The 12,979-nt window shown below is 42.4% G+C and overlaps 1 protein-coding gene across 1 annotated transcript; it reads right to left on the reverse strand.

The window, feature by feature from the left end:
- Positions 1-3,611: 3,611 nt before the first annotated feature.
- Positions 3,612-9,609, reverse strand: LOC121288336 (somatostatin-2-like). The gene is made up of 2 exons (XM_041206890.1): positions 9,431-9,609; positions 3,612-4,074 (listed from the first exon to the last, which is right to left on the reverse strand). The coding sequence occupies exons 1-2, from the start codon at positions 9,533-9,535 to the stop codon at positions 3,859-3,861; spliced, it is 321 nt and encodes a 106-aa protein (XP_041062824.1). The 5' UTR covers positions 9,536-9,609; the 3' UTR covers positions 3,612-3,858.
- Between the last annotated feature and the right edge of the window lie 3,370 nt (positions 9,610-12,979).

The raw sequence follows: 12,979 nt of genomic DNA on the forward strand, positions 1-12,979 counted from the left end.
TATGTATACAATGCCTGAGATCACGTGCCAAAATTGAACATTGTTTTTTAGTGAAATCATGCAAATTGAAAAATGGCTGGGGGGAGTCAGAGATGCTATGTAGTTAAGATGCTTATGGGTTAACTTTCAGGTTGTTTCCTCATAGACTGAATAATAAGCAATTTGTTAACTTCTGTCAGCAAACAATAAATGCTTCATATGCTTTATGTCAAGAAATTGCTGGCAATTTTGTTCTTGTCCCAAGCCATTTTATTTCAAAACATGGCACCATTAAATCTTTTCTGGCCGTATATGCGTGTTATTTAACACAGAACAAGGCCTGCACAGTACCTTCCAGGTTACTACAGCGGGGTCATGCACAGGTGCAGTTTAACAGGAATATTGGTTGCTGATCCTGGGTGCTTGGCGATCAGTCTGGTAAACCTTCCCTTTCTGGCTGTGAACAGTAAGAGATAAATGACAGAGACAGACAGTCGAACAGGGGAGCGTTCGAACAGAATGATACAAGCCGGTCAGGCAGCATAAAGCTGAGAGACAGCTAAAGCACAGGAGAGGATAGTCAGAAATTATCTTGTTTAAATCAATTAAGATGGCCCCATTTTGTGGAGAAACAGGATTAGTTTATATTGCATTATGAAGGTAACTTATGCTGAGTTAACTGAGCCCTGTTAACTGCCATTCTGGATATTCACCTAGCTGTGCAATAAATTAATTTGTATGAGGTCTCACCTTACCAGAAGTTTTCTTGACCAGAAGTTTTCAGAGGGAAGGTGAAAGAGCTGAATATTCAATTCAGGCCAGGGGTGGAGTTGAGGGATGTGTACTACTGTTAGTGCTCTGTATTGTTACTCTTGGATAACTCTAACATAAAATTTGATTTGGGCTGTGTGTGTGTCAATTTCCATGATAGAAAGACAATTCATGGGAACGACTGATGCTACTGAACCCAAAAAAGAAAGAAATTATTTGCACTTATTTAACACCTTTCACATTCTCCAGTTATCTCAAATCACTTCATAGCAATGAAGCTCCTTTTTGTAAGTTCTGGCACTGTTGTAACAAAAGCACACGCTCACAGACAGCAAGATCCCACATACAATAATGGGAGAAATTGCCAGATAATTAGCGTCTTGGGTATTGGTTGAGGGATAAATGTTGATCAGGACAGCTTCTTTGTCTTCATCAACTAATGCCATGGGTTTTTTATATCCACCTGTGAGAGCAGACGGAAACATTTTTCTCCATGGAGGATTCCTTCCCACCATGGTTGACAGGGCCCTTGACCATGTCCAACTCTTTTCCCATGTTTCTGCTCTTACCCCTTCCCCTCCTTCCCAGAACCACAATAGGGTTCCGCTTGACCTCACCTTCCATCAAACCAGCCTTCATATTGGACGGATCATTGTCTGCCATTTCAGCCACCACTAGCGTGATGCCACCACCAAACACATCTCTCCCTGCCCTCCACTTCCAGCATTCTGAAGGGACCATTCCCTCTGCGACACCATGGTCCACTCCTCAATCACCAACAACGTCCTATCCCCTACCTACAGCACCTTCCTGTGTAAGTGCAGGAGATGCAACACCTACCCTTTTAGCTCGTCTCTCCTCACCATCCAATGTCACAAACAGTCCTTCCACATAAAACAGTAAATTACACATTCTTCTTTCAACTTAGTATACTGTATTCACTGCTCACAATGCAGTCCGCTCTACATCGAGGAGACCAAACGCCTTGGGGAACGCCTCCATTCTGTTCATAAGCATGACCCAGAATGGCCTGTCATTTTAATTCTCCGCCTTAATGTCACATTGACCTCTCTGTCCTTGGCTTCCTGCAGTGTTCCAATGAAGTTCAATACAAGCTTGAGGAGTAGCACCTCATCTTTTGATTAGGCACTTTGCAGTCAACTGGACTGAACATTGAGTTCAACAATTTCAGACTGTCATCTTTTCCTTTTTTTTGTATGTTTCAGTCTTAATCTTTGTTTTCTTTTAATTTTACTTTCAGGTAGCTTCTGTTCATTATTCTGCCATTCACACCTTCTCTAGACGCAACTTTTGTTTCTTTACTTCCTCATTACCACTTCCTTTGGCTCTGTAGCACCAACTTTTTTCTCTCATCTAATATTTCCAGTCTTCCACCCTATCACAGATTCCCATTTTGTTCTTTTTCCAACCCACCCCCATTTCACTTGCTTAAAAACTATTAAATGTTTAAGTTTTCCAGCCCTGATGGGAGATTATCATCCGGAAATGTTAACTCTGTTTCTCCCACTGCAGATATTGCTTGTCCTATTGGCTTTCTCCAGCATTTTCTGTTTTATTTCAGGTTTCCAGGATCTGCAGTATTTTGCTTTTCTAGATGGGATCTTTATTTAACTTCTCATCTGAAAGATGGCACCTCTGATAATCTACCTTATTTTTTTGAGATGCTGACTGGTCTGCAGTTCATTTACTGCCTTCATTTCAATTTTCCAGTGTTAATTTTATCTTCATTTTTGTCAAGTATCCTCTGGACTTTAACTTCTGCTTGCCTCAAGATATTATCTTAATACCCTGCGCATTTTCATAAGTAGCAGAATGGATCAATGGTAGTGACAGGGAGGGCATCCACAGGCTGATACCATTTTGAAGCTTAGTCTTCTAGGACAAAGACTCTTTAGGCCCAGATTGAGCACATCAAACAAAGTATCAACCATGTTTTAGAAAGTTCTGTATTAAACTTTTAAAGTGGTTCAAAAATATAATGGACAAAAACTACTGTTATATTTTGCAATCACTGCCAGCTTAAGAGTGGTCCTTGTGGTTTTTTTCTTTCAAAACAACTCAGCCTTTTTAAAATGTCACCGAAATGAAATTCTGCTGGAATAATGATGGCTGTGAGTGTGAGTTATTGTTTTAAACATGTATGAGAGTTTTATTTTATGGGTGATTTTGAAATAAGCACTCAGTCTTCACAAAGAGGGCCTCTTTATAGAGGATTAAACTCCACTGCCATCTCCCTGTCCCTGATTTGTGTGGGAATTTGCCACAGAGAACTAGTGGCACTCAGTGCACTGGTGAAGGAGAATATTCCTCCCTTTCTCTCACAAACTCTTTTCACTCTCATGCTGATTTACTTCTCCCTTACTGTTCACTTGTTCTGTTTCTCAAGTGCCCCATTCTTTCTTTTCTTGGTCTCTTACAACTACTTTTTCAATCTCCTCCTGGTCCCTCTCCCTCCTACTGTTGGTCTCTCTCTTACATTTTTGCTTATTTTTTGTTTCAGTCTATCTCTTTCACTGCCATTGTCTCTTTCTCTTATTACTGTCTCAGTTTTTGATATCTTCTCTCCTTATTGTTCTTGGTTGCATTATCTGTCTCTCTCGTTATTTGTTTGGTTTTCATCTCCTTCACGATCAGTTTATCCCTCTGTCTCTCTTATTGCCCATTCTAGTCTCTCTTGCATTTCTCTCTCTCTCACCAACCTGCTTCCCCTTTATCGCATTGTCTTCCTATGTGACTTTCACTATTTCTCTGACTGTGACTCTCTTTCCCCCTCATGACCCTCATTCCACAAAACGTCAAATCCCCCTTTGGAAAGTTGAGTCAGTAAATGATCGAATCAATCTGATTATCTTGGATCCACTTTATTGCTCTGACAGGATGAATGCTGCGACATTACCAGGGGAAAAATACATACAGGTAGCAGCGAAATGACACAATCATGCTTTTTTTATTTTGCTTGCGCATGACAGAAAATGTTAACCCCCCCATCCCACAGACGAATAAAATAAAAAGCAACAGCTTATGTACAGTGCTAAGTCAGTTCCTTTCTCGACGGCTTTAGTTTTCGGCGAGGTGCGTCTTCTGGCATCAGCAGGAAGTGAAGGTTTTCCAAAAGAAATTTTTGCAGGGAGCCTTACGCTCTCTCTGTGGTAACTGACTGAAGCGGGACCTCTCCTCCAATTTCATTTCTTCCATATCCTCTGGATCCGGGAAAGTGTTCTCAATCCCGATTTGATTGCTACTGGAGTCCAGCAGTCCAGATAACAGCTTCAAAATGATCTCTTTCCTTTCTTTGTTCAGCTCCTGGCAGACAAGCACAAAAAATACATTTGTCACTATGTTACTCTGTGGGAAATTGCGCTCCGAACCATTGAGCACATACATTTGGCAATTTTATTTTGCCCACATCAAGGCAAGGGATGTCATGGGTAAAGGAAATGCCTTATTTTTTTTTTTAATTTCCAATCTAAGCCTTATTTGCAGGCTTACCTCCCCTCAATTCAAAGAAGAAATAATTTGTATTTATCTTGGGTCCTTTGTCACCCAAGTCTCTTTCCAGAGCACATTTTATTAAATGTAGGAAACATGAAAACCAATTTACACACAGCAAGCACCCACAAACAGAGGTATAACAATAATGCTGAATACTGATTAACAGTTGGAATCTTTTATGACAGTGCAGATAGAGCCTCGGTTTACTATCTCATTGGAAAGACAGCACCTCCAACGGTGCAAGCACACCCTCACTACTGCAGTGAAGTGTTGGCCTGGATTTTGTGCTCAATTTTGAAAGTGGGACTTGAACCCACAACCTCCTGACTCAGGAGGTGAGAGTGCTAAATAACAGTGAAAGTTATCGCACTGCTTTCTGATCCTCTTACAGTCTGAACGCCTGCCCTCCCCCCATCCCCCATCCCCCCCCCAGCATTTTTCCCCTCCTCCACAAAATGTGGTGGCTCCTGCTGCTGAATAGGTTTTGTCAGCACACGCTTTCTTTTAACACATCAGCCAAGTGAGCGAGGCCCAGCAAGCTATTTTGTCAGAGCAGCCTAATCCTGTGTCTGCCTGACATCTGCTTGGGCCCGCCTATCTGCAGGTGTCACAGGATAATGATCAGGATTTTACCCGTCCTTCATACAGACCGCCTATTGCACTGCAGCATCCCAGCCACTGCTCCAACTAAGATCAGCAAATCCAATACAGCCCGAAGATCGAATCTGGAGCCTTTGGAGTAGTTCGTTGACCAATGGGAAAGAGCAGGGGATTGGGGGGAGAGGGTGACAGGTGGATAGTTCCTTCAAAGAGCACAAGGGGCTGAACTTCTCAGCAGTGAGATTCTATGATAACTCAGAATAAATGTATTTTTTAAAAAAAAAACAGCCTACATTTAAAGTTTTCACAGAGTAGGATTTAAAATGCTGGCACATTTTTTTGTTGCTGGTTTAATGATTGCGTTTGTAATCATACATATTTCTATAACCTGGGGAGATGCAAGTTAAACATTTCACCTTGGGCACCCAGGTTGATTTCCTGCAGTGGAGGAAGAAGTACATGTAAAGCAAAGTTACACCAAGGATATTACAGGTGAGCTGCCACTACCATCCATAGAAAGCCATTTAGTGCTGAGCTGAAAAATCAGCACCCTCTTTCCTGGTGCAATTTTAAAAAAATAACTATACACCAAACAGAGCATTGAAGAGATTTACGCTGTTTTGCTGTACTCTCAGGATAATGTTCTCTTTGGTTACATGGTTGATTGGGCATATAGGTTCGCAGCAAAGCAGCTCAGTAGATATTTAACAATTCCAGTACATTCTTAAAGCAACAGTACAACACATTGAGCATTATGGCCACTCCAAAATGAGAGGAAGGCCATATAACTGATCAATGAATGATCAGAATTCATCCCTGCTGTGGTCCTGAGCTACACAGACCTGGAAGGGTTTTAGCTGACCTCAAACAGAGCAGTCCTCTGTTATTGACCAGAGTCTCCAGGAAAATTCTACATTTCACTGGAAGATTGATGTTGGCATGCTTCAGGACAAAATAGGATCATGTTCAGCTGGTAATTACCCCCTCCCCTCCCACCCATAATCGGATAATCACAGCCCAACCTCACACTCGATGAGGTATCAGGAAGGTCCCATATCCCGGCATGAATTACCAACTTCAGGAATGGGGGGGAGAAAAGGGAGAGAAAACATGGAGGAAAACAAACAGAACAAAGTCACATTTTTAAACTATAAAATTCTATTTATTAAAAGACCAAGGAATGAATGAGTTTTACTTGGAAAGGATGATCATCAAGCATCCCGTTTGCAGTCCACTGGATTATATACCCAGTTACCCTATTTATTAGGATAGCAGGGCCATTTGAGACCTCAGAGGGTGGTCTTCCCTGCTTTCTTTCATCACCACAGGCCCACATATGGGTCCCATATTCAGGATTATGAGCCATAGCCAGTAGTGGATCCAACAAATTTTTTGGTGATGTTGGCGGATTAGCTAGAAGTTCAAGGGACAATGGCTGTTTATAGGCAGAGGATCCTTTGGGATAGGAAGAATTGTGTTTCCTTTAAGCATACATGGGGAAGGCAACGGGAAACCTCATGTATTATTTTCCCTACTCAAAGCACTCCTAGATCATTGAACTTGAAAATGGGAAGCTCTTAGGAGCAACTGAAGAAGGAATAAACAGATCACCACTACCCCCATTTATTCCTTGTGCACATTAATGTTAGCCCTGTTAACCCATGTTAAACCTGTTTAGCCCAAATATCTTCAGTTGGAATAATTGGGAAAACAGTTACCCCTTCGAAAACTGAGAGTTCTTAATCTTCTAAAGTTCATTGCCCCTGCTTTCCTCAACTCTGTAGAAATGTTTTTATTCACTTATTTATTACTTTATGTTTTCGGCACACAGCATTCCCCATTAACAAAGGATCTGATTGTCAGCTATTGATGTAGCTTTTGTAATGGTTGTAATTACAACAATTGACACAAGGCTATTTCTGGACAGATTCCACCACCACCCTCCCAACCCCTTGATTTCCTCTTCCTACCTCCCTTTCCCCCATCCCTCATCCCTCCCTTGGTGGTCCCCACCTTCGCCTCTCCACCAAATGGTTTGGATCAGATGCAGTCTTTATTGCTGCCAGAATTTTCGAGATAGGATCAAGTTGCCCTCATTACCTTTTGACCTGGAGGTACGTTGTGGAGCTCCGGGACATACTGAACCTGCAAAAATGATATTCTAGTATCTTCTGCTAGTGCATCCCAATATCCTGGTGCCTTTATTTACTCCGTCTTAAAATGTAATATATTGTAACAGTGGACATCCGGTTTTAAAGGGACGGGATAACATATAGATGTTGTCAGCTTCACAATCTTTAGTAACTTTCTGCTAAACAAAAAATGAAACCCAGGCAATGCTTTGTCGAGGGTCGTGCACAGAATTAGCTACAGCTCAGTACTAACTACCATAGCAATCGCAACTCGCAGACTGAGGGATAGCCGGCGTGGAAAATGAGGAGCTTCACCCTCGTGCAGGTGGTCTGTTGACCGGGAAAGATGGAAAATAAGACATATTTTTGGGACAGGGCAGAAAAGGAGCTTTGCTCTGCACCTGTGACAGACCTGACCCGCCAACACTTGATTCTGAAATTGTCGGATCCAAGATGAGAAAACCGTTCATTTCTGATCATCGTTTTGACGAACAGAAAACTTAAATCAAATCAACCCTTTGAATTGATGCACAGGTTCCGTACAGGTGTCACGGGAAAGCGATTCAATCCCGGCAGTGTTCATTCCACCGTTCATCCTCCTGAGATGCATTAAATCGGCACCGTCTTTAGACGTAACGAGTGGCTGTATGAATTGAGCAGTAATGAGTTATGTTGTTGCAGCATCTCCTGGCTGTTCGTCATGTGAATGGAAATCAGCACTTGATAGGCATTTTATATTTAATATAGACTGATCTTAACGGCTGGACTCTGTCTCTTTTAACCCTGTCTCTAAATCTATCCTTACCCATGTATCCAAATCTATCCTTACCCATGTATCCAGTGTAAAGTTGTTACACCTGCCAAAAACCCTTCCCTTCAACTCAACAACAGGAAGGGCCCTGCACTTGCTTTCCTTGTTCATTTATAATTAAACAGAAGCCCAATTAACAATGAGATGGGTTTAATAGGACAAGAGCACCTGTTGGAGATAATAGCAAAGGAAAAATTAACAAAGAAAACAATACAGTAAAATCTAGAGCCTCTATTTAAAACTCCATACTTGCATTCATACTGTCAATAGTTTAACAGCTCTGCTAACACAGAGGCGAATCAGATATGAGCACACGAAGTGTTTGCACAATTACAACACTGACAGTAATTTGTGGTTTGGGGATCATTTTCAACCACACGGCACTGAGAACTGAACAATAAGGGATGTTGTAGCATCAGTGAGTAAGCTGCCGTGACACTAACGTTGACTGAGGTGACCTATTAGACTAATAACAAGGGGCAGGCTTCACAGAAATTGTGCACCAGGGAGGTGAGAACACACAGTTTGCATTTTATTGCTTGTCATAGCTAAGTGTCTCTACTTATTAATTCTCCAGCTGTCCTTTCTGTGTTTGTAGCAAATGTCACTCACTCTCCTGGTTACTGCGAAGATTCACTCCTTTTCAAAGGGTATGTTCTCATTCACGTTCAGTATGACGGAATGAAAGGGTTCTTTCATGTTGTTTGTCTTTCTGCTTTTTATTCTCTGTTTGTCTTTTTCACTCTCACTATGTCTCTTTTGCCACTTTTACACTGATGCATGTTTAAGCCGGATTCTGGGAAACTGGTTGTGCGAGTACAGTGCCTACACTACTAAATCTGCTTCCCTTATTCCAGAGGTAGGCTCATGCTCTAAAGTCTTCGTGCGTCTACAAGTTTGCTACAGGGATAACTATTGCAAAAAAAAACAAGAAACCTGCCATAGATATCAATCTCCCAAATCCAGGCTAAAGAAGCTCTAGTGTAATAATATTTTCTCATACTCTGCTTCTCTCCCTTTCTCATCGTCTCCATCATTCTCACTTTCTGTGCATGTTTGTCTCAATTTCTTATTCTCTTCAGCCTTTGTCAGTTACTTTCTCTCTATTTCCACCTCTGCCTCTTCCTGAGTCACTCTCATTTTCTATTTCTCTCTCACTTTGTTTTTTTCTGTTCATCTATCTGTTCTTCTTTCCCCTCACACACTCTTTGCCCCTCTCTATGTCTTCCTCACTCCCTTTCTGCCTCCCCACCTGTTATTCTCTCTCACTCATTTTAGCCTGTCTTTGTCACTATTACTTTCAGTTCCTCTCAGTCTCACACACTCATCCCACCCACCAGACCCTCATTTTCTCTTCTACTCACAGATTTTCTCTTATAAAATCATATGCTACTCACATTTTCTTTCTATCTCCAACCATTCTCCCCCTCTCATGTTCGTCTGTGTCTCTCCCCTTCTATAATTGTCACCCCGATTCATCTACCTCTCTCCCACATGATCTGCCTCTCGCTCCTTGTTTCCTTGCTTTGTCTAGTGTCTTTTTCTCTCCCTTGCTTTTTATCAATCTGTCATTCTCTTTTGGTCATGTAGTCTTCACAGATTTTCTCTCTAAGTTTTCACTCACCTGATTTGCTCGAAGACTCAGCCTGTCTTCCAAAGGTGCCGTGGCCCTCACACTGGACACAATGAGCAGTATGGACATGAGGCTTGCCGTCCCCAGTAGCTGCATGCTGACGCTCTCAGTCACTTGGAATTGGATTGAAGTGGTCGAGATCTTCTCAATGCGCCTCGACCTTGGAGTCTCTGTGTGGTTTTGACAATCACCAACCCTTTTTATAACCCAGCACAGCCCCAGTCACTGACGCACAGACCAAAGCTTCATTAAACATCAGGATTCCATCAAAGCTAAACAATTCCACTCTGTCCAAGATTAACCATTAGCTGACCAGGCTTACTTTAGTAGCACGTCATTCAATAGAATAGTCCTATTGTGTTAAATTTCTGCAATTTTATGCCTGCAGGTACGAAGCACTGAAGAGAAAGTTTAAAATTCTGAATTAAATTAAATGTTGAATTTCTGTCTCCAGGTTTGAGGCAGGAACCTTCACTTCAGGGACAAATTTAAAATGTTCAGGCAACATTTAACATTGGACATTTCTCAGTCAGAATTTTCTTTGTGCTGAGGATTTGTTGGAGAAGTATAGCACTGTAAATGACTGTCACCATATCTAACAAGGTAATTAAAATATGATTAAAAGATTTTCTTGATATTTGTGGAATATTATTTGATGATGAAATAATTTGAAAAGTCCCAAATCTGATATTGTATTTTATGTAAAAAAGCAGATTTCAAGTGGACTGGATTATATGTTTTCGTAATAGAAACACGTTCCCTGTTCCTTTTTTGTTCACCTGCTTCTCTGAACACGTTTTATCTTTGCTGAGTACAGCTTTGCAGGTGCTGATTGCACTCCGGTATCTCTCTCACATGTCCATTCTTCATATGTGAACATGGACCATGGATGCCAACAAACTATTCAACTGTGCCAGTATCACAGCCGGATCCTGATGCCTCACATGATGTCACTGTATAGCAATCAGGAACCCGGACTTGGGCACATTTTCCCCTCCCTTATGCCAGAGGTACAGAAGCTAATTTTGATGCCGTTATTACCATTTATCAGAGATCAGCTCACTTAATACAGACTGGAAGTCAAGCCTGAAATGTACCTGGGGTATATGGTACAATGTAGTACCAGATGGTGCAATGACCCATTGAATCAACATCAAAACTAAATAGTTTGCTTTGGAAAATAATCCCTCAATTTAAATGGAGTTAGTTATTTCCATTTTCAAATTCCTTGTTCGGTTTTCTGTTTTTCCAGTTCATCTCTTGGATTTCTTTCTTTGGAAAACAGGAACACGTATAACCCTAAGATAAAATACTGAGGCCGGGATTTTCTGTGCCCGCAGGCGTCAGGCGTGTTCAGTGGCATAAGCAGACAATATGGCGCCATTGGTTTCACGACGGCATGAAAGCAGTTCATGATCGTCCACTCAGCCCGCCATCAGACGTCAGAAACCTCATTGTAACACATTAGCATATCATTATTAGGCCTGCCTGCCGGAATCGTTCCACTATTCGATCGTCTGCCCACCTCGGTGGGAAAACGCGGCAGGTTTCACAACAGCACATAAGCGATGTGCACCTGGCGGGCTGCACTTCACTTGGGACCTCAAGGTTTGTTTGCCTACCAAAGTCATCAGCGCTAGGCTTCACAGACAGCACCACATCACTTTTAGCGGTGCTCACGGACAGGTCTCTGCCTATCAGATCAGCCATATGTGGGTGGCTTTTCAATGGCTACAGGGCTAGAACTTGCCTGGGGAAGGGGGAGCAGTGGCCACAGGCAAGGGAAGAGGCTGCAGGACGAGGGCTGTACTGGAGAAGGAGTTTAACACACTGTGTGTGTGGGGGCAGATGTTGATCTGTGCAAGTGGCCTCAAGATGTTGATGCCTGAGGAGGCAGCCTCCAGAGGAGATGAGACCAGATGGAGATGTGAGGGTGTGTGTGTGAGAATGGGTGGTGATGTCCCTTGAGCTGGCAGTGAGTGAGATGCCAGTGAATGTGTGATGAGCTTGAGTGTGGGAGTTTAGAGTGATGAGATGGTTGCCATACCCTGGCAGCACAGATGAGATCATTCATCCTCTAACTGCATTGGATGGCCAACCCTTTCTGTGTATCTGTGCAGCATTGGCACTGATCACCACTGCCACTGCCCCCCAAGTCAGGTTGGTCACGCTGCTGCCCATCCTGCAGCCACAGTGAGGGTAGAGGACATCACAGCGGGCCTCCACGGAGTCCAGAAGGCATTCCAATGATGTGTCACTAAACCTGGGGTCTGCAACCTTATTGCCTTTCGTTGGCATCTTCCCTGCAGTAGTCGTGGGCTGGAAGCACTAAGATGTGTGCACATGGATGGACTTTTAATGTGGCACATGGCTTAATGAAGCGGAGAGGTAATGGCATGGCAGGCAAATGAGAGCCCGCCTGCCATCAAAACAATGTGTTTCCCAGGAATGCATAACAGGCAGGTTTGGGACGATGTGGCGTGAAAACCCACCATTGCGGCCAGCGTGTAAAAAGTCATTTTACCCGCCCACCACCACACTTAGTGCAAATCTGGGATGATTCTGCCCTGAATTTCAACTGGCTGGCTCCAGTATTGAGGAACAACAGGTCGCCCAATCTTTCCATGGTATTTTTGTGTCTTGCATGAAATTACATGGCTGCAGGTGGGGCAGGTGGGGCAGGGGCTGGTTTGTGGATGTTGGTGGGGTGGTGCATGGGCAAGGGATAGGAAACGGTTGGTCATGATGTTCCAGCCATCATGGTGTGGGGTAGGATTCTTGTGTTAATTCATCTTTTCATGCCTATCATTTTTTGTATGTTTGTTTCTTTTCATTCAAACATTCCTTTCTTTTACTCCACTCTCCACCAATGTACTTACAGCCAGAAGGTGGAGAGGTTTTTTTTAATCCCACTAGCCTAGGTTATCTACAAGCCCAGGTCCCAGAGCTGAAGGCTAGGGTCTAACTCACAGTATGAGCCAGCCTTCCAGTTTTCTTCTCAATGCTACCCATTCCTACAGCAATAGTGGCAGAATTAGAGAAAGAAGCATAATTATATTGCATCGTGTCACATCATGAAATACAGTTTACTCACATTTATTCTGAATTACTACTGCACAAAATTTCAAATGATCAGTTGTTTAAAACAAACAACTTAGTTAAATCCTAAACTGTACTAAAAAAATTGAACTAACAGGTAATTTGGCTTAAGCAACTTTGAATAATATGTATTTGAAATGCTTGATACAAAATTAGCTACTCATTGGACTGCAGTGGGTTGTCATATAAACAAATGCAGCAGTCATTCTGCGTCACTAACATACAACAAGCAGCAATGAGATTTCAGTGATATTAGTTCAATAAGCAATGTTGATCTAGATACCAAGGGGATCGCTCCACCACTTATTGGTGAGAGATTTTAAACGTTCACTTGAAAAGGAGGAACGTTAGTTACCATATCAACCAAAGAACAGCACCTCCAAAAAAACAATATTCTCCCACTATTGCAATGAAACATCAGCCTACATTATGCACTCAGGT

The sequence above is a fragment of the Carcharodon carcharias genome, chromosome 15, assembly GCF_017639515.1.
Source record: "Carcharodon carcharias isolate sCarCar2 chromosome 15, sCarCar2.pri, whole genome shotgun sequence".
Taxonomy (NCBI): domain Eukaryota; kingdom Metazoa; phylum Chordata; class Chondrichthyes; order Lamniformes; family Lamnidae; genus Carcharodon; species Carcharodon carcharias.